Source organism: Catharus ustulatus, chromosome 12 (genome assembly GCF_009819885.2).
Source record: "Catharus ustulatus isolate bCatUst1 chromosome 12, bCatUst1.pri.v2, whole genome shotgun sequence".
Taxonomy (NCBI): Eukaryota; Metazoa; Chordata; class Aves; order Passeriformes; family Turdidae; genus Catharus; species Catharus ustulatus.
The window spans coordinates 14,737,048-14,759,596 of NC_046232.1; the positions used below are offsets into that span (position 1 = coordinate 14,737,048).

The 22,549-nt window shown below is 49.9% G+C and overlaps 1 protein-coding gene across 1 annotated transcript; it reads left to right on the forward strand.

Annotated features, from left to right (window-relative positions):
- The first annotated feature begins 1,331 nt into the window (after nucleotides 1–1,331).
- Nucleotides 1,332–19,542, forward strand: KLHL25 (kelch like family member 25). Its single transcript, XM_033070980.2, has 3 exons — nucleotides 1,332–1,509; nucleotides 11,462–13,292; nucleotides 18,045–19,542. Exon 2 carries the CDS (start codon nucleotides 11,479–11,481, stop codon nucleotides 13,246–13,248), a length of 1,770 nt encoding a protein of 589 aa, XP_032926871.1. The 5' UTR covers nucleotides 1,332–1,509; nucleotides 11,462–11,478; the 3' UTR covers nucleotides 13,249–13,292; nucleotides 18,045–19,542.
- Nucleotides 19,543–22,549: the final 3,007 nt, after the last annotated feature.

Consider the following 22,549-nt stretch of genomic DNA (forward strand, 5'->3'; position numbering starts at 1 on the left):
CCTCCTCCCATGCCCACACCGTGTAAAATTGGTCATGCAGGCAGCACTTCAATGGAATCACTACTGCTTGTCACCGGGACGAACAGTGGTTGTAACTTCGGTGGGGAAACTGGGGAAGATTTCCTTTACTAGGCTGGAAAGAGCAGCCCTCAAACAGCGCATCCTTGAGTGTATGGGAGTTTCAGCACAATTTGGATATTCCCATCCAGCCATTATCTGGGGAGATACTTAACAGAGCTGCTAGTTTTTCACTTGACTCTTATTACTGAACATTTGTGATTGTGTATAGGGAGTAGGGCCCTGGAGAAATGGGGTCGTGGGAGAAGATAGTGAGCAGCTCTTCCCTGCTGCCTCTGTGTATTTAAAATTTGTGAAACCAAAGAAAGCTTCCAGCTTCTTTTTTTTTCCTGGTAGATGAAGCGTTCCACAAACCCCAGGGAAGGCACAGGCACTCAGTGAAATTACTGCATGGGGCAGGTCCGCAGTTACCTGCTGTGCCTCACTCCGGAGCAGGGCTTGGAAAACACGGGTGGGATCAGAGGCACTGCTGCTTCCAGCTGCTCTGATGTTATGCGAAAATGTTGTTGCTTTGAAAAATGTTATTGTTTCTAAACGAGCGGGTTTTTTTTCCCAGCTCCAGCCCACACTGCTGCTGAAGGCAGCGCTGCCGCGTTCCCCCCGCTCCTTGCGGATGACGGCACCGGCCGCGGGTGGCCCCGGCAAGGCACGGCCCCGGCAGGGCACGGCCCCGCGGGTGGGCCCGCTGACCTTCACATCCCCCACGCACCCAAATTCTGCTGAGGCCCGCCGTTTCACCCATCTGCCTGAGCTTCAGCCGGCTTTCGCTGACTCTCCCTGTCCCGCCGCAGGCGCGGGCGGGCGGTGGGTGAGTGAGTGAGTGACACGCAGGGACATCGCTGCGCGGGGAGCCCTTCCTGAGAGACACGCGGCGCGCTCTGTGAGGAGCAAAGGCCGGGGCAGGGAGCACGGGTTCGTGGCGGGGCTGGCGCCACACGGGGCCGAACGCAGCGCAGGCCGCTTCCCCGCGGAGCCGCGGAGCTCCCGGCGCGGGGCCCAGCCCGAGCGGCCGCAGCTCGGCAGGGCCGGCCCGGCGGAAGGCGGCCCTCAGCCCCGGGCCCGACGGCTCGGCTGGCCCCGCCCACAATCCGCCCTCCCACCCTCCTATTGGTGGCTTCCCCCGCATGGGGCGCGGCGAAAGGACACGTCACGACGGCGGCGCTCGCTGATTGGTGGCGGTGGCGGCGGGCGGCCCCGCCCCCGCGGTCCCACGCGCGGCCCGGCCCGCCCGGCGGGTACATTGTGCGCGGGGCCGCGCCGGGGCCGCTGCGGGGCCGCTCCGCGCTGCAGCCCTGCATCCCCGATCGATCTCCGCATCCCCGATCGATCTCCGCATCCCCAATCTATCTCCGCATCTCCGATCTCCGCATCCCTGCCGCCCAGCGCTGGGGACGTCGCTGCTCACGGAGATTTCGGCTCGGCCAGGCACCGGTGAGTGTTTTCCCCCCAGATCTGGGTTCGTACGCCGCTGCCAGACCCCCTCCGTGCGAGCGGCTGGCTGGGGGTGTGGATGTGCCGGCCCCCGACAGGAGGGACCGTAAGTGCTGCCCGGTACCGGCCCGGGGCTCGCTAGGGGCTTGGAACATCGTGTTCTATAGGCAGGAAGCGGCAGGGCAGGGTTTGGGGAGGGGAAGGTCTTTTCACTTCTAAAGAAAAAAAAAAATTTAAAAGCAATTAAACCCCAACTATTAACCTCATGAATGCGAAAGCCAGGTGGCATTGCTTTTTGGGTTTTTTTTCCCCTTTTTCGTCCCTATGTATATCTCTCAAAATTGTCCTCCAAGGGACACAACTTCCACGGCCTCTGATGAAATCAGTTCGAACAAGCCTGTCTAGAGAAGTGAGCAGGTTTGTGTGAGTGACTGAGCTGAGCTGACAGGGGAGAAAATAGTTCTTCCTCCTTCTCCTGTCCTCACGAGCCCCTTTGCATTTAAAAAAGTTAAGAGCCTGTTTGGTAGTGGGGTTTTATAAAGTTTTTTTTGTCTTTATTTTCTTTATTCCCCCACTTGTAATTGTTGGGGTAGGGGACTTAGCCCAGCCAGACCTGTGCTTGGAAAATTTGCCCTCAGCCTTGCATAAGCAGACAACTGAATGTTTAATACTATTCCAGTGTAGCGTCCCAGTGTCATGACTGCTCTGTTTTCCTTTCCTGGCAATCTCTGCGTGTGTTCTCTTGTGATCTGCTGGAATCATTTTCTCAGCCAGGCTGTTTTGGGCTGCTGTAGCCTTCCTCCAGACGTACCTCTTCCTCTCCAGGACAGATCCAGAGCCACAAGAAAAAAACAAAAACAAACAGCTCTGTAACCTTTATACTTTGACAACTTCCCTTGTTTTTTCCTTCTTCCTTCCTGCACTTGTGACATTTGTTTTTATTGTAGTTTCCTTAGGAGCAACCCGAGATGTGTAACACAGCCCGTGTGCCCTGGTGGTGGCCAGCTGCTGCTGTTGGCTCAGCTGCTCTGGTGACAATCTCCGTCCAGAGTTCTGAGCTCTCCCTCTGCTTTCTGTTCTCTGCTCCTGAGCTCTGCTGTATGTTCTGCTCTCTGTCCATCTCTGAGTCTGACTCCTTGCTGCTATAAGACCCTTTCTGGGGCCTCTCTGTTTCTTTGGTCCTGTTTTCTGGTGCAAATCAAATCTTATCTGAAAACATATTTTGTCTTTTTTGTGTCTTTAACCCCAGCCATCTGCTCTGGCTTATCTTTGTGATAAGCCCAAGTAAAGCACTTGAGGATGAGGCATAGGTGGAAGTCTGCTCTGCAACAGGAAGGTGTGAGGTGACACGAGATTCTCAAGAGTCAAAAACAGAGTGAAGATTGCTGCAGACTTACACCATAATGTGAACACTGGAGGCTGTAAGCAGCTTCAGCACTGAAGAACTTAAATTTCCCATTCTTTTCTTGTTCATTTTCTCGAGTATTTGAGGATTGTTATCTGAAGTTCTCCTGCCTCAGCATGTGTGCAGAGCGTGGTATCCTCTCATGCTGTGTTTGGGGCAGGCTCAAGTAACTCAAGCAGAGAGGTTGATGTTTCAGATGTGCTTTTACAGAGGAGTTAAGGCCAGTTGAAAATGATTTGACTGAAGGAACAAGGCAAAGGAAATTTGTGACGGCGACAGCTTGGGGACAGATGGCAAGATATTGCATAACACATATTCCAAATGTGCGAAAATGAGCACGAGTCTGATGCAAAGATGGTTCTTCTGGCTCTGGAGGGAGTGCTGGACATGGTCTGGTGTGGAGATAAGGACTGTGTGCATATCTGTGTGTACACATGCACGTGGGAATTATGATAGCATTTCTGTCCCTGTGGTGGTGACCAACTGTCCCCAAAGCCTGCAGGAGTTCAGGTCCTTCTTAGCAGGCAGAGGAGGTTTTAGGCAGTGTTCAGGAGGTGGATGAGTGAAACAGGAAGGGCAGGATGTGGCCATCTATGGAGGTGGAAGAGGACAGGCAGAGTTAGGAGGTGGGGATGGAAATGGCAGCGTTACAAAAGAGTGTTGAGCAGTGCCTTGGCTTGGCTGTGAGTAGGTGGAGCAGGACAGGCAGAGCTGGCCCAGGGTGTCCCTGGCAGCCACAGCTGCTCACTGTGCTCAGGGACTGTGGAAGGGGCAGCTTTGGAGCTGTGTCAGCCCTTGAACTGAGAGCTAGATTTACTGCCCACTTGCACAGACTGTAGTTGAATTGCAGTGAGTGTAGCTGGCATTGCTGAAAACAGTGGCTGCAGGGATGCTGGCTAAGAAGCATTTAGCTGTAACAAGCCACCCTCAAGCCCCCTGGCCTGACCTTTAACCACCATCACATCGCTCTGTCTTTGCTTATCAGCTTTATATCCCCGCAGTGACTATTAGTATCACTCCAGCCAGAACAGACAGCTCTGTCTTTCCCCCATCGCTTGAGCCTGGGAATGTTGCATGTCCCATAACCACTGTCTGCTTGCTGACCATTAGGGTTTACAAAGACTACCAGTTTTATATGACAGCCTGTCACATTGTGGTGAGGCAAATTTATTACTGAAGCACATGGCAATCAGTCTGGTTTACTTGCAGAGTGTGCACGATGCCCAGGACAGCCTGGGCTGCCGCAGGGATGCCACAGTGGCACAGAACTTGCAAGATGAGTGTGTGGTTTGATGCTGTGTGAGTACCAAAATGGAAAAATCAGAGCTTGTTTTGTTCCTTCTGTCCAGAGCCAGAGGGCAATAAGCAATGCCCTGTGTTGCAGCCCCAGACCCTTCAATATCTGTCAGTACTTTATAATGCAGTTGGGAATGGATGTCCCCCATGCCCAGCAGCATGAGGGGCTAATCCATTCAGGAGGCATGAGGGCCTCCCATCTCCGTGGCTCTGAAATGCAGCCAGAATTGCAAATGAGCAAACCAAACCTGGCAGTTGTACGATGATCTCCTGCCTGGCAGGGGAGTGGGGAAGGCAAAACAAAACCTCATCTTAACTGGCCAGGCCCAAAATTGAAATCCTGCCCTGACAGCAGGCAGGCAGACAGACCTGTTTGGTGTGAGCATCCGTGACAGGGTTTTTGGTCAGCCTGGCCACTGGAGCACTCGGCTCTGCCAGCCCCAGAGCTGGGAGAGTGGGAGGATCTGAACAAGATCTCTGGAGTCAGCAGCTGCTGTGGTTGTTCTGGCATTAATTTGACGTATACCACATCTCATCTCCTAAACTCTCCCTGGGAAGTGGCATGTGGTTCCTCTGTGTTTGAAGTACCAAAGGCCTTTTGCCTTTGCAGCACATTAGCAAGTTTGGCTTGCTTGAAAAAGGACTTTATCCTGCCCAGATGGGACTGGGATAGGTACTGCAATCAAGTAGATTGTTCCCATTCTGGAGCCTTTTTGGGTATAATTTGGAAGAGGGATTGTGAACTCGCTTTGCCTCCTCTGCAGCCCCCCATTCATTTTGCAAAGCGCCTGTGATTGATCTGGCAGAATGGGATGTATTCACAAGCAGAGCTGGAGGGCAGCAGGAAGGACAAAACCCCACCACAGCCTCTGAAATGAATCACAGGCTCTGAAAAGATCCGCTGGGGTTAAGGCGTAGCAGTGAAAAGCTATTGTCTGGAGCCTGGACTGTGGCTAAAAGCATTATTTATCCCGATTTGGGTAGTGGTTGTAAGAGGGCGTGGTGTTCCCAGGAACAGCAAAGCCAGTGTGCTTAGTGGTGAACATGAACTTTATTTCATTGTGTCACAGGTAGCTTGAGAAGCTTTTTGGAGTATTTCAGCTGCAGAGCAGCGAGGCCAATACCTGATTTGTGAATAGAACTGCATGGGTTGCATGCAAAGAAGATTTCCTACAGGTATTTTTATTGTAGCTGGAGCATGGTTGCCTTTGACTCAGATGAGTGCATGTTGAAGATTTGAGGCACTACAGCCCCTTTTACCAGTGCTTTTGTGAGACAAAACAAGAATCTCACTAATTGCTTCAGCTTGGCAATAATGTTCTGATTTTCTGTCAAGTAAGTGGCATTCAGTAGATTCTTGTGATGGCTTTAGGCTCAGAGTGGAGCATGGGTTTAAAGGAGGAATGCTGGGTATTGCTGAGAATGGGACATGAGAATATGAGTGGGATATGAAACACAGACTGAATTTCAAAATGTTCAGATATGTACCCGGATCTTCTCCAGACAATCTGATTCCTGGAGCCTACAGAATTGGGCTTGGAAAACCTCCCAGTTTCTGTCTGAGCCAACAGAAGGAGCCTTTCACATGGTCTCTCTGTTTTCTGTCTAGGATCTACAGGCTAGACTAGGAAGTGAGAAAATGAGAAGAAATGATAAGGATACCTCCCATTCTCAAAGGCTGGGGCAGGATCAGAAATTCGGCATTGGGGTGATGGAGTCAGCTGCCTTTTCAAATCTGGTTTTCAAATCTGCCTATTTCAAATCTGATGAAGCATCATGAGTTTTTCAGGAAGGCCAAATCCAGAGTGATACCTTCTGATTCATAGCAGTTACATTGTCTGAATTCCAACCTGTAGAATAGAGTTGCATCTTTGCTGTGTTAGTCATCCTGAAGAGAACAGGAACAAATTTGGCTGACACTGGCAAACCACTAAATTCACCGGAATGGCTGGAGATGAACCCAACCTATTAGAGAGCAAAGTCTGCATGCAGACACACAGTGTGGACAGGGCAGAGGGCATGCCTGGGAGATGATGTAGTGAAGGTCCCGTGCTGCCCACCTGGCAGCAGCCCAGGCTCCACACTCAACAAGTGTGGTGCTGCACTAAATGCCAGGTGCAGTTTTAATTCCTTTCATCTCAAGCACTCTTGACAGAAGAGCATTATTAGTATTGAGCATTTCAAGCAGCTCCAAGCTGTGTACCTGACAGTCCACTGTGTTATGCAAGGATAGGAAAGTCATTGAAACATCTTCACATTTGTTCCTTCCCCTTTCTTGTTTTTTATGTTTCTCCCCCACCATCCTTTCCTGTTTTCTGTTGGTTTTTTTCTGCTTTTGAAGCTCAAGCTGCCTCTGAGTACATGAATGCCTGCATGTAACAGATCCCCTTTCTCAAACCTTTTGATGGTCTCCAGTGCTGGGAAATTGCATCTGAAACACAGCTGTATGTGGCTCTGACAGCCTGTTCCCTCACTGCTCTTTCTCCTGAGCAGTTTTGCAAGGAGCTCTTCCCTGTGAAGACAACACAGTAGGTGACTTTTATATTTCTGTGCTAGTCTCTACAATAAAAAAGGGAGAAATTGGTTCTATAGCAGTAATTTTAGCCTGGGATAATGCTGTTGGCCTAAGCACCAGGGGGTGGAGTCTGTGAGACATTGGAAAAGTACAGATATTTGGGATGAGAGAGCAGGCACGTTAGTAACGAGTAGAGAATTGATCCCACCACTTTCAGGGAGAAGTTAAACTTTGGCTGAATTCAAGACAGTGTTTCACCCCACAGGGTTGATACTGTGAGATGGAGAGAAAATAAAGATGAATCTTGTGCCTGCTGTCACTGGCCATTCCAGGAGGGTCTGCTCTGGTTTGGAAGGAGTGTCTGTATGTTGTAGTGCAGCCCATGCATAGAGGACCCATATGGCTTATTGGGGATGAAATTCTGCTGCAGTGTGAGCAGCTTCATCCAGGTCTTCTGACCTGATCCAGCAAGGAACCATACTGCTTATTTATTTACTTATCTACAGCTTTAAATAGTTCATGGGTGAGTGAGGCAAAAAAGAAACATGTTCAACTTGCTGCTTCTGTCATGGGCAAACAGAACATGCCAGCTTCAGATCACATGGGACTTGGGGTCTTTGTTGGTGTTTTTAACCAGCCTTTATGATCTCAGAAAACATTTATAAGCATTGTAGTTTTGCCCTTCTAAGCAGAAATTCTTCTTGATCCCCTGAAGTCCCACTGGGGAGCATATTAATCACTCTCAAATCTTGTCCTCTTGAAAGCAAGCAGGATTTCAGCTGGTGATTCCCTGCAGGTAGTGAATGAAATTGGAGATTTGTGGAGAGCTGTTGGCTTGAGATGGAGGGGGAACCCCAAGCCTGGCTAAATATAGTTCATGTATCAATAGCCTTTCTGAGCTGTCCTTTTATATGCAGTTCTTTTGTGATTGGGGACAGAACCTGATACAGCTTCAAAGTATCTGTCTAAGAGGCACTTGGATTTTTCAGGAGGTGGTAGAGTGTCTCCTGAGGTTCTCCTGAAGGACCATTCCAGCAGGGCTGTGAAATGGTGACCCATCAGCCTGGAGGGAAGGTTTTCTGCTGTGGTGTGGTTTGTAGGAAGCAAAAGGCACTCGGACCAGAGAGCTGTGGTTCTTTGTGTGGGGAGTTTGGCCAGCTCTGTGCTTTTGTTTTTCCCCTTGTTCTCTTTGCAAGCTTTGTCCTGTCCTGAGAGACTGCTGGGGCGTTTTCTTCATGAGCTGAGATTTGAGGGGTCTTTTTTTCTTGAGCCAACTCCTTCCTTCTTTCAGGATTGCTGTCTGCCCTGTCTGGATGTGTGGAAGGATTTTCAAAGCAACCTTATCTTGCTCTGCTGGAAAAAACCTGTCTTTCCCATCCTGGCTGTACAAAGGCTGCAGACAGCCAGGAATACTACAGCCAGCAGACAGCATTGGATAGCTGTCAAAAAACTGATGCCCCTCTGCCCTCATCCATATGGAAGAAGGATTATTATCTGCCTCTGCGTGCAGTGAGATCCCTTTAAAAGGTTATGCAGTGGATACTTATTTTTTCAATAACTGCCTTTCGAAGGAAAATAAATGAGTGCAGTGTGGAGAAATTCAAGCCCCAGTTTGTTCAGATCATGCCTTCTGCTGTTCCCATTGACATGGCTGTTCCAGCAACAGCTTCCTGCATGATGGAAGATGCAGCTGGGAGCTCTGATAACCCCCAGGCTCTCACAGAGCAGGTGGGAGCTTGGCAGGGGCCACTGACAGGTTGCTTTGTGTAAAATACTCCTCATTCAGAGTGGTTCTGCTTTTTCTGTTTAGCTCAATAATTGGGTAAGGGAGCAAAGGGTGTGGTAGGGGCCAGATCGTGCTCTGCATGTGTCTGCTTCAGAGAAGTGCAGGTGTCACAGGTCCAGCCTGCTCACAGCTGCAGTTAAACTTGGCTTAAATCGAAGCACTTCTGTGCACATCATGAAATTGTAGAAGACACTGCCTACAGGCTCCTGAGGTTTGTCAGCTGCTACATTTTGGAAGAAACCTGCCAGATGAAGTAGCTGCTGCCTGCAGTTTCTGTTTGTCTGATATGGGTGACATGATGCCAAAGTCTCTGGCAGACTGAGACATGAAGTGAGAGAAGTTTGTGAGGGGGAGGATTATATCTGCCACTTTCCTGCTTGTGCCCAGCAGGATCTAAGAACCTCTCAGAAAAAGCTGTTTAGGTGTTGCTGAAAACCACAAGCAAGGCTTTCTGGTGAGATGGCTGCACCCCAGAGTTCAGGGCAGCTTTAGTTTCGGTTTAATGGTCTGTCCAGCCCTGCTTGTCTGTGACCAGTGACATCCAGTGTCAGAACCCCGATCCAGGAGAGGCCAAGTAAAGGGGCTGTGACTGTGGCCTCTTTAGCTTTCAGAATTCCAGATGCTCTGGGGGTCAGTTGGTACCTGTAGTGACAAAATGATAGAAAGAGCAGTGCTGAGAATTAGACTGCTAATTTATTCCCTGGATATTTTTCAATACGTATAGGATAGAAATATTATTTACCTCCAAGTTCCCTGGGATAGTATTTGATGCTGGAAGCCTGAGATTTGAAATATATATGTGTCCTTATAAAAAATGGCTTTGCTGCAGCTTTTATACAGACATTTCAATTTCTAAATGACCTACTCCTTCTACTCTGAGTAGTTGCTTTTAATCTTAGTGTCAGAAAAATCATTGCTGCCTTCCTGCAGTCTCTGTGTTTGTTTCCATAGCTGTCCTGTATAAATTGCTTCTTTTTTTGTGCATAAGCAAATCAAAGGTTAACACTGAATAGTTGACCTGAGCCGTAAGCAAAGAAAGCAGTAGCAGTTGCAGGGTGGTTTCTGAGGTTGTAGGAATAGGAACCTAAATCAATAGCTTTTAGCAGACTCATAAATGTTTCATTTGTATTCCTCACTTCAGCATTGACATGGGAATCCATATAACCCCTTAAATTAGTGTTGTTCCTGCGCTGGGTGTAGATGTTGGAAACATTTCCTTCAGATGCACTTCAAAGTGCTGTTCTGTAATGGCATTTTCCTTCCTGTTTTGGAGTCTTGGTTCTGCACAGCCTCCAGTTATAAGTGCAAAGAGCTTGTCAGCCTCTCTGCCAGGCTGCAGGAGTTTGGGCCATGGACACATCCAACTGATTACCCACATCAGCGCTCCTGCCCCTGACTCGGAGCTGAGCAGGACTTGTGGCTGCTTGGGCAAGCTGTTGTTTCTGCAAGGAGAAGCACAGAGACTTTTCCCTGGACTGTGACACAGCCCTGAGGAATGAGTGAGGCCTTGAGAAGACCGACCTCAATAACTCTTGGCAATGGGTGGAGAAGGAGCAACATGCCCACAGCTGTTTGTCTAATTCAGACTCTTTTGGAGGCGCTGGAGAAGCAGGGGCAGGAAGCTCATGAGCAGAGCCTGAGTCAGGGAGCTTATCTGGCCATCTGCCTCCTCCTGAGGTCATCCACCCATGGAGTGTGGGAGGGTTGAGCAGCTCCAGGTCACTGCTAGGTCAAGGCTGTGACCTCCCGGCAGCCTGGGAGTGCTGTGTCCACTTTCTCAGCATTTTGTGGTTTCCTCAAAGACCCCAGTGCTGGCTGGGGAGGACAGGGCTCATCTGCAGACCTTGTGTTTGCAGGCTGGAAAGACCCTTGAGAAATCCCAGCCTGTGAAGAGAAAGTTAAAAAGAAAACTCATCCAACCAACATCAACAAAAAGAACCCATCTAAAAACCCTTCTTGTCTAAACAGTTCAGTGACTGGAGTGAAAATTGACCCCATTTTGATTTTTTCAGGTTCATTTTTCAAACCTCCAGACAACTTCTGTATTAACTTCTCCTGTAAGAGAGGGCTGTGCATGTGTATCTGTCTGCTTTAGTTACATGGGGAACAAAATACAGCTGGCTAAAGTATTTTGGAGTAAATTACTTGGATTTTATCATCTAGGTAGTATTAATTTGATTAGTCCAAAGGGGTTTTCTTCTACAGGCAGGGATTGGTGTCAGGTAGCACTGAAGTGAAATAGTAGCCTTATAAAAGCCTTCTGTTTGATTCTGCCTGTCCGATAAAAAACATAATTTATGTGTTTCTTTTGTCTTATTCTGAATAGAACTGTCCTGAAAGATGTTTAAATCACATGAGGTGTCTGGTGAGTTTTATCATCCAAAAGTGCAACAAATGGGTTTGGTAAAATCGGTTCAAGCTTTTGGCTTCTGCTGGTAATTAAATATTTCGTAAATAAAACCTGTAGCAGTTGCCTTTCCTAAACCTGGAATAATCTACATGAAAATCAGAAGCCAAACTTGATTTCTGCTGAGCCAAGAACAGACCAATGCCCTTTATCCTGGATAGTCTGCTCTCCCAATGCTGTTTTCTAAGGAAAAATAACTCTTCTGCGGTTTGCCAATACCCTCTGGGGGCTGTTGAAACAATCCACCACCAAGTTTGGGGTTTGATTGCCTCACTTTGTTGCTCCTTTGTTGAAACCAAAGCAGAATTTCCCCCTTCACCCCACTCTGCCTTCCCACCCTCAGCCTGAGTTAAATTTTTTGGAGGATGTGAGGATGTAGGAGGAAAGGGCTGTGCAAGCCAGGGTGCAGGAGCAGCCATGGAGCAGAAGCCACAGGGATGTCACCTTTGAGGTACCAGGGTTGGATAGCAAATGCATGTGTTCTCCATGCCTTATACCAGTAAGGACAAGGGGATAATGGTTTCTGTGTTTGTCTCCCTGCAGGTAAGAGCTCTGCCACCATGTCTGTCAGCGTCCACGAGAACCGCAAATCCCGCACCAGCACCGGCTCCATGAACATCCTGCTTTTTCACAAGGCCTCCCACCCGGACTGCGTGCTGTCCCACCTGAACACGCTGCGGAAGCACTGCATGTTCACCGATGTCACCCTGTGGGCAGGGAACAGGTCGTTCCCGTGCCATCGGGCGGTGCTGGCGGCCTCCAGCAGGTACTTCGAGGCCATGTTCAGCAACGGCCTCCGCGAGAGCCTGGATGATGAGGTGAACTTCCACGACAGCCTCCACCCCGAGGTGCTGGAGCTGCTGCTGGACTTTGCTTACTCCTCTCGGATCATTATCAATGAGGAGAATGCCGAGTCCCTCCTGGAGGCTGGGGACATGCTGCAGTTCCATGATGTCCGTGATGCAGCAGCTGAGTTCCTGGAGAAGAACCTCTACCCTTCCAACTGCCTGGGCATGATGTTGCTCTCCGATGCTCATCAGTGCCGGCGGCTCTATGAGCTCTCCTGGAGGATGTGCCTGGTCAACTTCGAGACTGTTCACAAGAGTGAGGACTTCAACAACCTTTCCAAGGACACTTTGCTGGACCTCATCTCCAGTGATGAGTTGGAAATCGAGGATGAAGAAAAGGTCTTTAAGGCTGTCATGCAGTGGGTGAAATACGATCTGGATGAGCGGAAGGCTTATCTCCCAGAACTTCTGAGGAATGTTCGTCTGGCTTTGCTTCCCTCCGAATGCCTCAAGGAAGCCTTGGCTTGCGAGGACTTGATCATGGTGGATGAAAGGAACAAGCTCGTCCTGGATGAAGCTATTCAGTGCAAGAAGAAGATCCTCCAGAATGATGGGGTGGTCACCAGCCCCTGTGCCAGGCCTCGCAAAGCTGGGCACACCTTGCTGATCCTGGGAGGACAGACCTTCATGTGTGATAAGATCTACCAAGTGGATCACAAAGCAAAGGAAATTATTCCCAAAGCAGACCTGCCGAGTCCACGGAAGGAGTTTAGTGCCTGTGCCATTGGCTGCAAGGTGTACATCACTGGAGGCAGGGGCTCAGAGAACGGAGTCTCCAAAGATGTTTGGGTTTATGACACTGTGCATGAGGAATGGTCCAAAGCTGCCCCGATGTTAATTGCTCGATTTGGGCATGGCTCAGCCGAATTGGAAAACTGCCTGTATGTGGTTGGTGGGCATACTGCAGTAGCTGGAGTCTTCCCTGCATCTCCTTCTGTTTCCTTGAAGCAAGTAGAGAAGTACGACCCCGTATCCAACAAGTGGATGATGGTGGCTCCGTTGAGAGATGGAGTGAGCAACGCCGCGGTGGTGAGCGCCAGGCTCAAGCTCTTTGTCTTCGGCGGGACCAGCATCCACCGAGACATGGTGTCCAAAGTGCAGTGCTATGATCCAGCTGAGAACCGATGGACCATCAAAGCCGAGTGCCCGCAGCCCTGGCGCTACACGGCGGCCGCTGTCCTGGGCAGCCAGATTTTCATCATGGGAGGAGACACAGAGTTCACAGCAGCCTCCGCCTACCGCTTCGACTGCGAGACGGACCAGTGGACACGCATCGGGGACATGACGGCCAAGCGCATGTCCTGCCACGCCCTGGCCTCGGGGAATAAACTCTATGTGGTAGGAGGTTACTTTGGCACTCAGAGGTGCAAAACGCTGGACTGCTATGACCCAATGTCGGACACATGGAACTGTATCACCACGGTGCCTTACTCGCTCATCCCCACGGCTTTTGTCAGCACCTGGAAGCACTTGCCCTCGTGATGAGGGGCAGGGCTTGGGGGCTTGTTTCCAGGAGATCAGTGAAGGTAAGGGTCTCCTCTTAAATTAATATTACTGTCTTGGCTCAATTGTATCTCCACACACCATGCTGAAGCTACAGGTTCCAAGTTGCTCATGAGATTATTTTATAGGAAAGGAGCATTTAAAAGGGGGATGCAGAGCCAGGAAACAAAAACCAGCTCTGTGGTGCTCTAGTGTAAGTCTAGATAGATCCAAGGGTTCTGATATTTCCAGATGATCCTCCCAGTATCTTAAGAGATACATCTACATAGATGGTTTGAGCTCCTCTCCCTCTCATTCAAGGTATCTGGATGTGCCAGTATCACCCTTCTGTGGGTGGGTGGGTGGGCAGATGTATCCACACCTGCTCTCACCATGGGCTACATTCAGTTCCCATGCAGTTGTGAGAGTTAAGGTTCCTAAAAACACTTGAATGTGACTCCTGGGAGATACCAGGGCAACAAGTGCTTTGTAATATCTCAGTAGTTTGATATTTTTGCTGATTTTCTGGGTGATGTGTTTAGAACTGGTAAATATGTAGGCAAGTGACCCTTGGAATGCCAGCAAATCCTGGTTCTCTTTTTTAATGCTCTGTATTTACATTTCAGTGGGTAGCAGAAGCAAAAGCACAGAAGCCATGGTGCATTTGATGGTCTTGGTGTTTATTTATCATCCAAACTGTTGCTTGTTAAATCAGAACTTCTGAGACTTCTGTGTCAGACCTGAGTGGGAGGGAAGGGGTTTTGTAACCAGAAGAAGAATGTGTTTATCAGTGTTTTGGGTTGTGTGAGAATAAGAAGGTTGGTGCAAACCCATGATGTCGTGTCTCATTCTGGCGCTCCAGTTTTCTCTTGCTCAGGGAAGGTGCTACTGCAGTGGCCCTGGGACAGGGTTTCTGGTTCCTCCTCTCTCCTCCCCAGTGGGGTGTTTGGTTGCCATTCTGGTTGTCAGTGTGGCTCCACAGGGCTTTGCATGTCCTCACCAACCAGCTGAGATGCAGCTGGCCTGGCAGAGCCCAAAAACTCTTCTCAGCTTGCCTTGTGAAAGCAGATAGTGATACAGGCAACACTTGGATAGCATCACCTTCTCAGGAAGTCAGTAACACCTCTGCTAGCTCAGTGTGCAGGTTTCTCAGTGCCAGCAGCACACACAGCCCTGATTTGGTGGTTGCAGTCTACATCCCAGCCAGCTGAAGGAGCTTGGAAACCCTCACGTATGGGTGTGGGATTGACAAGCTTGATTTACAGTTTTATTTGGAAAGTGGGGACTGTGGAGAGGGAAATTCTTCCACAGACTCATCAAAATCCACTTCACTTAATACAGGGAAGAAAGAATGCTGTCCAAACCCTCTAACACCCTCTCACTTCCCTGCTTTCCACTTGGTGTGGTTGGTGTGCCTGGGAATCGCCCAGTGGGTAAAATTACCAGCACCTCCCAGTGATCATCTTTTTTGATGCCAGATGGGAACCAAGGAGGAGTTCCTGGCACCTCAGTCGGGCATTAGCCCAACATGACCACCTGTTTATCTCAAGTGGGGAAAAAATCACCCAGGGCATTACCTGGCCTTTGTGAAACACCTGGTTTAACATGGGTTATACCACCACAAGGGCAGGGCAAGAGTGGAAAGGGTTAAAATGAGACCTTAAAGTGTTCCCAACACTGGAAGATAATGGCCTTTCCAAATTCTCCTCCTCAGGCGTTGCCTAGCATCTGTCACAGTGGCTCAGTAATCTAATTAACTGTCACTTGGCTATTAAATATTGCAGCAAAGACTGTGAGGACTCCATCGTTTTCAGCTCAGGTCAATGGGGCCTCCCTTTAAGAGCCATCCTAGAGCTGACAATTAATTTTCTCTGGTAGCAGATGCGTCTGAATATTAAAGCTCAACAGCAGCCACATGGCTGGGAGTAGGAATAGGGAGTAGTTTGAGATGGGAGTCAATTTATCAGCCACTGAATAAAAAAGTCTTCAAAGTCACAGTGATATTATTTTCCTCTCCTACCTTTTTTCCTCTCTATTGTATTTGGGTTGTTGAGACCTAATAAATATCTTTGTGGGGGTTGTATTGATACTTTTCCCCCGCTGTAATCAGGAGCCTGACACAAGCACAGAAAACTAGGAACTGCAAATAAAACTGGTGAAAAGTCACTGTGTGAAGGTTTTATATGCTTTTTTGGCTCTGCCTCCAGTCTTTGGTTAGAAGAACTATTTAAAATACACGCAAGCTCTTGCCAGAAAGAATGTCTGTTCACGTGATTTTTCTAGAGTGGGTTTCTTTTTTTTTAGTAAGTTACTGTTGAAGCCTCAGGCACTGTGGCAGCTCCATACATAAAGCACCAAGGTGGGTGAGTGAATGTCCCTGATATGAACATGCTGCCCACGCTGAAGCAGCCACATCCCATGTGCCTGTCTTGGCAAATAATGGGCTTGGGAACTGGGGTAGCTGGCTGTAGGATCCTATGACTATGATCCAGTTCACCCCATTGTCCTGTTGCAGCTCTGGTCCAGAGGTTTTCTGGTTTGTAGCTCCCACAATGGAAGGTCTCTGCTCAAACACCTGATTTAGTCCTTATGGGATCCTTCTTCAAGTGGGAATGCCCAGAAGGCAGGCTGTCCAGCACCTGCCCAGGTTCCTATGGAACTGCCTCCCCTCACCTGGGAGGACTCAGGAGCGACCACCCCTCAGAGCAGAGCATGGGGAAAGGCCTGGACAAGGAGACAGTACTTTGTACTCATGGGAAAAACAACCTCCCTCCTATAAACTGGTCCCTGAAACCCAAATAGTCTGTCCTTGGTAAACGTTGATCATAAACCACCCAGCCTGCTTTTCATACAAAGCATAAAACTGATCAGCTGGAAATGCTTCCTCGAGGGCATGGCCTTCGCCCTTCCCGGATGGAGTGGGGACACCTTTCAGCAGAGGTCCCAGCACTGCTGCCAAGAAGGCTGTGTGACATTAATTTAGTGCTCATTACCCACAGTTAATTCCAGGGATCAAGTGTGATTAGCAATATGAAACGGGAAAGCCTCATCCCCTCCCACCCGTGCTGGTGGAGCCATAGGGAGGCAAAACATGACAAATGAGCACTCAGCTAATAAAGACTGTGTGTTGATAAAGACAAGTGCAGCTCAGACTGGGGGAGGGTGGTGAGTGGTTTGTCACAGTCCTGTGCAGAGACAGTTGATGAGGACAACTCAGCCTCTCCCCAGAGGTGACTTCAGGCAGCAGCAGGAACAAGTTCCCCAAGCTGCCTGTCTCCACATTAAAGTGGTTTCTCCAGACTATCTGTCCTGTGTGACACTCTCATGGGATAGTCACAGATGGGGGTAGGATGTCACTTCAGATAGTATGGTCCAGCCAGGGAAGGTGAACTGGGGAGTTACTGCATCCCTCTGTGCTGCCTCCTGAGCCTCAAATGCTCTGGGGTGGAGATGCTGGAATTCCCATCCACCAGGACAACCCAAACCGTGTAGCATCAAGGAGCCAGGGCTTCCCCTGCCCACATTTTCCTAATCAGGTGCTTTCTAGCTCCTACAGGACCCTCCTCACAGTCTTTGCTGTAGGGAGCAGAGGCTGGTGGCTGGGCACTGATTCCTGGGACACATCCAGAAGTTCACAGTTGATTTTGTGGCTTGCACTGGAGCCCTTTGGTGCTCTTAGCTCCTGTGAGGGCTGCAGGTGGTACCAGCAGCTGGTGCCTGCCTTTGGGTGGGCACTGAGTGACTGAGGCTGAAGGGTTTTCAGGCTGTTCTGGCACCTGAAATCTGAACTTTGGCCCCAGAGCTCCTGCAAAGATTCAGGCTGCGTGCCAGCCCTGAGCTGTATTCCAATACCACACTCACACTGGGAATTGGGTCAGTTCCATGGCTTTTCCTGGTTATTATATTGCAGCTTAGATAACAAGCCTTTTGCAAAGACACTTGAGCAGCTGCCTGGTGTGGCTCTCTTCCATGTGGAGCAGTGTTTTCACCTTGCAGCGTGCATCATTCCCAGCTCCATCCACGGAACCCTGCTCACAGAAAGGCACCTTCCCATGCCAAGACCTGTGTACCTGCAGAGAGCAGCCCGAAAAAGCCTCAGGATAATCTCCTGGCTCCTAGAGGCTGCTGCTCACCTGCATGCTGCTGGTGTGGGTGGTTGCTTGCAACCTGCTGGAATTCCTGGAGCAGAGTCACAGCTGGTTTCTCCCAGTGGCTCCTAGGGAAACCCATTTGCATGTGTATAATAGCGAGGCCGGATAAACAGGGATTGCAGTTTTTCTGCCACTGCTGCTCTTTCCAAGTGGCTGGTTGTCTCTGAAGCCAGTTTATCAGGCAGTGTTGGAAGGGAGTGGCTGGCCTGGGGAGGAAAGTCGATGAAAATCAGGCTTTTCCTAACCCTGGGCAGATGGAAACATGTGCAGTCTGAGCTTGGCCCCAGACTGTATTAATCAACCCCTTGGAAATGTCAGTGATACGGATGTTTTTGGAGGAACCTGTGGAAAAAGAGAAAAAGGGTCTTTTTGTTTTGTCTGTTCCCGTTTTTGGGCCCTCCTCCCTGCCCAAAAAAAAAAAAAAAGACAGCGAAAACTTTTCCCTCAGTTTTTCATTCCCTTGTCACGTCCACCAAAGTTTGCTACCTGGCTCTGAGCCCTCTCTAGCTCCCTTCTCCTGTCCTGCACAAGCAAAGGACACCCCAACTTCTAAAGAAACCAGCTGCTTCCCACCTTAGGGAAGTGCCCTGTGTGGGCTGAGCTGAGCATCACACTAGTTAATGAGCTTTCTCTTTCCTTCCCCAGATGCCAGAGTCACCTCCATGTCCCCTCTCTTGTGGCTGGAGCCAACACAGTGACCAAGAGCCTCCTGTCCTCCTGCACAAGACTCCAAGGCAACTTCCACTTCCTTTCCTGACACCAGGAATGGGAGGCACAGCTGGGGCCCCACTGCCAGCATCATGCCAGGGGTTCACCAAGGGCTACCCAGCCCCACCACTGCTCACTGGCCACCAGGCAGGGATGGCAAAGAGCTGACAGCACTGCCTTGCCAAGCTGGGCACAGGGATGGCTTGTGGGCTCCTCTGGACCAACAGGGCTTGGGAGATGGAGGCTGCATCCCTCAGCAAACATGACTGGGTAGCCCTTTGTTACTCAGTTGGGAGGGTTAAGAGATGATAATACATTTTTTTTCTAAGGCAGTGAACTTACCATTGGCAGTGCTTGCTGCTTGGGTAACTGTGTTAAAGGGAACAAGAGAGCACCTGGCTCTCTCCATCCTCTGGCCATTTCATGGAGGCAATGGCTGTTGAAATATTAATACATAGGAGTTTGGGATGGCTACCAGCAGCACTAGGTACCATGACAAAACAGGGCAGATGCCTTTTGGTTTGTACTTTGGGCCTTTTAAATTTCTCCCCCCCACTTTCCTCACTGCTGTGATTTGGTCAGAGGCCGGGTAGCTCCCCACACACAGCTGCTGGGAAGAGCACAGGGCTCTGTTAGTGTGCCAAGGCAGCATCACTGCTGCCGAGATATTCCCCAGATAAAGCCCACTGCATGCTCAGAGCCGGTCTGCTGAGCTTCCCTGCGCGTGGGTGAGGCTCTCATTAGCAAAGGAGCACAAAAAGGGGTGCAGTGGGGAACACTTGTGCCTTGGGAACAGGCACCTTGGCTCCAGCAAGGCCTCAGAGGGAGAGCAAGAGGATTAGGGTAGCATTGCAGGGTGGGCTGGGGAGGGATCCCCCTCCTTCCTGCTGCACCCCTCATCCTGCCTTCCCCTGGGAGAGATGTGAGCGTTTCTGACTGCATGCTGCCTGCCAGTGTTTGGCTGAGGCTGCCCCAGGTTATCCATGCACGCTGGCTGCCAACTGTGTTCAGGATTATGCATCCAAGAGCTGTCAGCCCGAGCCATTCCTCCCTTTGCTGTGGAGGAGGGCATGTGGATTTTGGCTGTCAGTACAGGGATGCAGCTCCTGACTGGCCTCTCTGGGGCTGGCCACTGCCGAGGACTGCTCCTGCACTGCCCCAGCATCCTGCTTCCCTGCTCAGCACATCTCCAGATTCTCCAGGCTCGCCTCTTGCCCCTGGATGAGGCCGGGCTGTAGCCTGGCCAGCTGAATGATGCAATGCCATGAAAAGCCTTGACACAGCTTCAAACAGCAAAGGTCTTTTCGGAGCAGCGGCTGCCCGTGGCTGCCGGGAAGAACACACCTTCTGCACAGCCAGTCTGCGATGCGCTGGATGACGTTTATTTACATCTTCTCGTCTTTTTTTTTTTTTTTTCCCTTCAGCTGCTTGTGAACTTTAATAAAAATGATGATCTGGGAAACTGTTTGTGTGTTTTTCACAGGAGTCTTCATTCTTAAGTTGGATTTAGGTCTAATAACAGGGCCGAGGACTAATAACAGGGTTGGTGTTCCATGGGGTGGTTCACAAACAGCCTCCAAAGCAACCAGCCCAGCTGTAATTATTATTGCTTCAGTGCTTGGGAAACTGAGGCACAGTGTCAAGTGTCTTGTCCAAGGTTAATGGTAGATCTGGGAATAAAGTCCAGGGCTCTTCATGTCCTGGGAACATCACGTGGCTCTCTCTCCTACAGCTGCTCTCATTCAGCTTGTCCATGCCATGATTTCAGGAGAGCTTGCAAGTGTGCAGTGCAATAACACCTGCCAAATAGGTTGAGGGGCCCAACATAGACAGAGCCGAACTCCTGCAGGGAAAGCCAGTAATTTCTAAGGAAGACAAGAATTCATGCTTCTGTTTTCCTTATTTGCCTTCTCTTGGCTGCTGCAGCTGCCAACAAAGGAGCCTATTTGACAGGAGAGATGGGCTTTCCAGCTGGAGCTCCTGTCCACACTTCTCTTCCATGTGCGTCTCTCCCCATCCCAGTGGAGCTCCCAGTGGTGCAGGGAGATCCAGCCCTGCTCTGGGAACACTCTGGGAGGGTTTTCCCTCCCTACAAGACCAGCAGCTCCAGCTGTGCTCAGGGCTGGGACTGTGGGAGCATTGCTCATATCAGTGAATTGGCACCAGGCAAATTTTTATTTGCCTCCTCTTCTTGAGGCAGGGGCTTGGGAAGGAAAACTTCCTATGGGTGTTGTACAGGGTCTCTAAGGGATTTGTAGCCTGAATTTCTGAGCTGCAAAGGAGACAGGGAACCTGTCCCCTTGCCTGCAGGAGCAGGGTGGGCAGCAGCATTAGCTGACGTGAGCTGGGTAGATATGAGTGTAAGGTTCCATAGAAAAAGCTCATTAAAGACCCCTTTGGGAAACCAATTCAGGGTAGAAATTACTGTTTGATGAGGAGGAGAGGGGGAAAAGAGAAGGGGAGGGGAATGTGAATGAAATCCCCTATAGTTTTGTTGATTCAGGTTTTATATGGGACTCTGGGACTTTAAATAGCAGCTGGGGAGGCTTTGCAATAGGCTTGCTTTGATATGAGCCATGCAGAGACCTGCTCTTTTGTATTTATTCTGGAGCTTGCCTGAGAGACAATTCAAAAGCAATCAGCAGCTGCTGTGACAGCAGCGACCTGTTGCTATGGAATTAAAAGTAATGAGAAATACAAAGGTTTCTTGGTTAGCAGCAACAGAATAAGAGGGGAGCAGGAGATAGAAGTGGATGTAACAGAAAAAAGCTACAGCCAGAGCGGGGCTGGCATTTAAATGGGAGGTACAGGGGTAGAAATGTAAATGTGATTTGTTTTCCTTTTTTAAAAGAGCTTTTTCACCATCTCAGCAGGTCAGGCTCAGCTTTGTCTGGGAGTGAGCACTTGGGAAAGAGGCCTGTCTGGTGGTGGTGCTGGAGTTGTATGTTCCCAGGCTCCCAGGAAACAAGCCCACACTCCATAGCCAGCCCTCGCTGTGGGTATCAGGAGCTCAGACATCTTCCCCATGAAGTGCCAGGAGCCCAGCAAGGAGATTCCTGGAGGAGCAGGGGAGCTCATCCCACTCCTTTGTTTTGCAAGGCCTAATCCTATGTGAGAACTGGGGCAGGATACAGCTGCTTTCCACCCAGCCCTCCTGGCTGGAGCCTGCCCATGAGCTCTCCACCTCAGTTCCCCAGCTCAGTAACAGGGTGCTTGTCACTCCAAAAACACTTGGGAGGAGAGGGCAGGGAGATGCTCAGAGGTAGAACCAGCCAGGCAGCTGGCATTATCAGACCTCCATCCCCAGGGCCTGAGCGTGCTGAACGTCCCTGGATGCGAAAGGCTGATACTCCTGTGTCTTCTTTAAATGAAACTAATAGTGCCTTATTGGGTTTTAAATATGCATTTTCCCAGCCTGACCCCAGCTGCCCTTGAAATAATGCTGCTTTGCAGTGAAGCCCTGCAGGGAATTATCATCTGAGCCCACTCCCTTTGTCGTGAGAGTCAATTAAAAGCAGAGTAGCTGGTGATTTAATAGCTCTGGTGTCTGAAAGAGCCCCACATCCATCCAGAGGCCGACTGTGGCATTTAAATACATAATTGGAGAAGAGGAGCACATTTTTCCAGCTATCCAACATGTTTTCAAGTTCATCTATGTCCATAACTCCTCATGTCCATGGCTTGTCATCTTCTTCTGTGCGTTAATTAATGCCCCAGCATTACACATTCTCCTTGCAATATAGCTCATGTGAAATTGTTTTCCTATTTCCCCATGTGCCTGACCCTTGAGGTAAACCAAACAGGTTTTAATCTCTGAAAACAGTCCAGGCTCAGGAAATGCATGGAAATGCTGCTCCGTGAGCAGTGTTTGAGTTAAGCTTGCAAGAGCAGGAGAAATCTTTGCTCCCAGCTCCCCACAACCAACTGGGAATTTAAACGGAGCCCAATCCCTCTTGCTCCAGCGCAGAGCAGGAGTTTGGTGCCCTCCAGGCACAGGCAGCAGTGCTGGGGCCCCAAGGTGGGAGCCAGCAGCAGGGACTCCCAGTGGGAATGAATAGCCAAAGCTGAGCTCATTTATTCTTCCTTCCTCACAGTCTCTCTTTTCTTTCCATTTCACCTCCTCCTTATTTAACATCCTCGGCTGTTGTGCAGAACCATCACTCTGTTTTGCAGCGCCGTGACCTAGTTTGCCGCGACGTCCCGACTTCCTCACTGAAATCGTGAGCTCGGAGCCCACCCAATCCTTTCAGTGTTTCTCAGCTGAATAACAGATCCAATTAGGTGGAAAAAGCCTGGCTTTCATGCTGTCAGTGCCTGGACATCTCACTTCCCGCTCCCCAGCACACGCTGCGCCACCGAGGGCCGCAGCTCACAGACAGGGCCCCTCTGTGTTTGTCTGGGGGAAGGGTTCAAAAAGATTGATCCTGGCTACCCAACCTGTC

Excerpts from the sequence above, each read along its gene's own strand:
- KLHL25 (XM_033070980.2), top strand. The coding sequence starts at position 11,479 with ATGTCTGTCAGCGTCCACGAGAACCGCAAATCCCGCACCAGCACCGGC.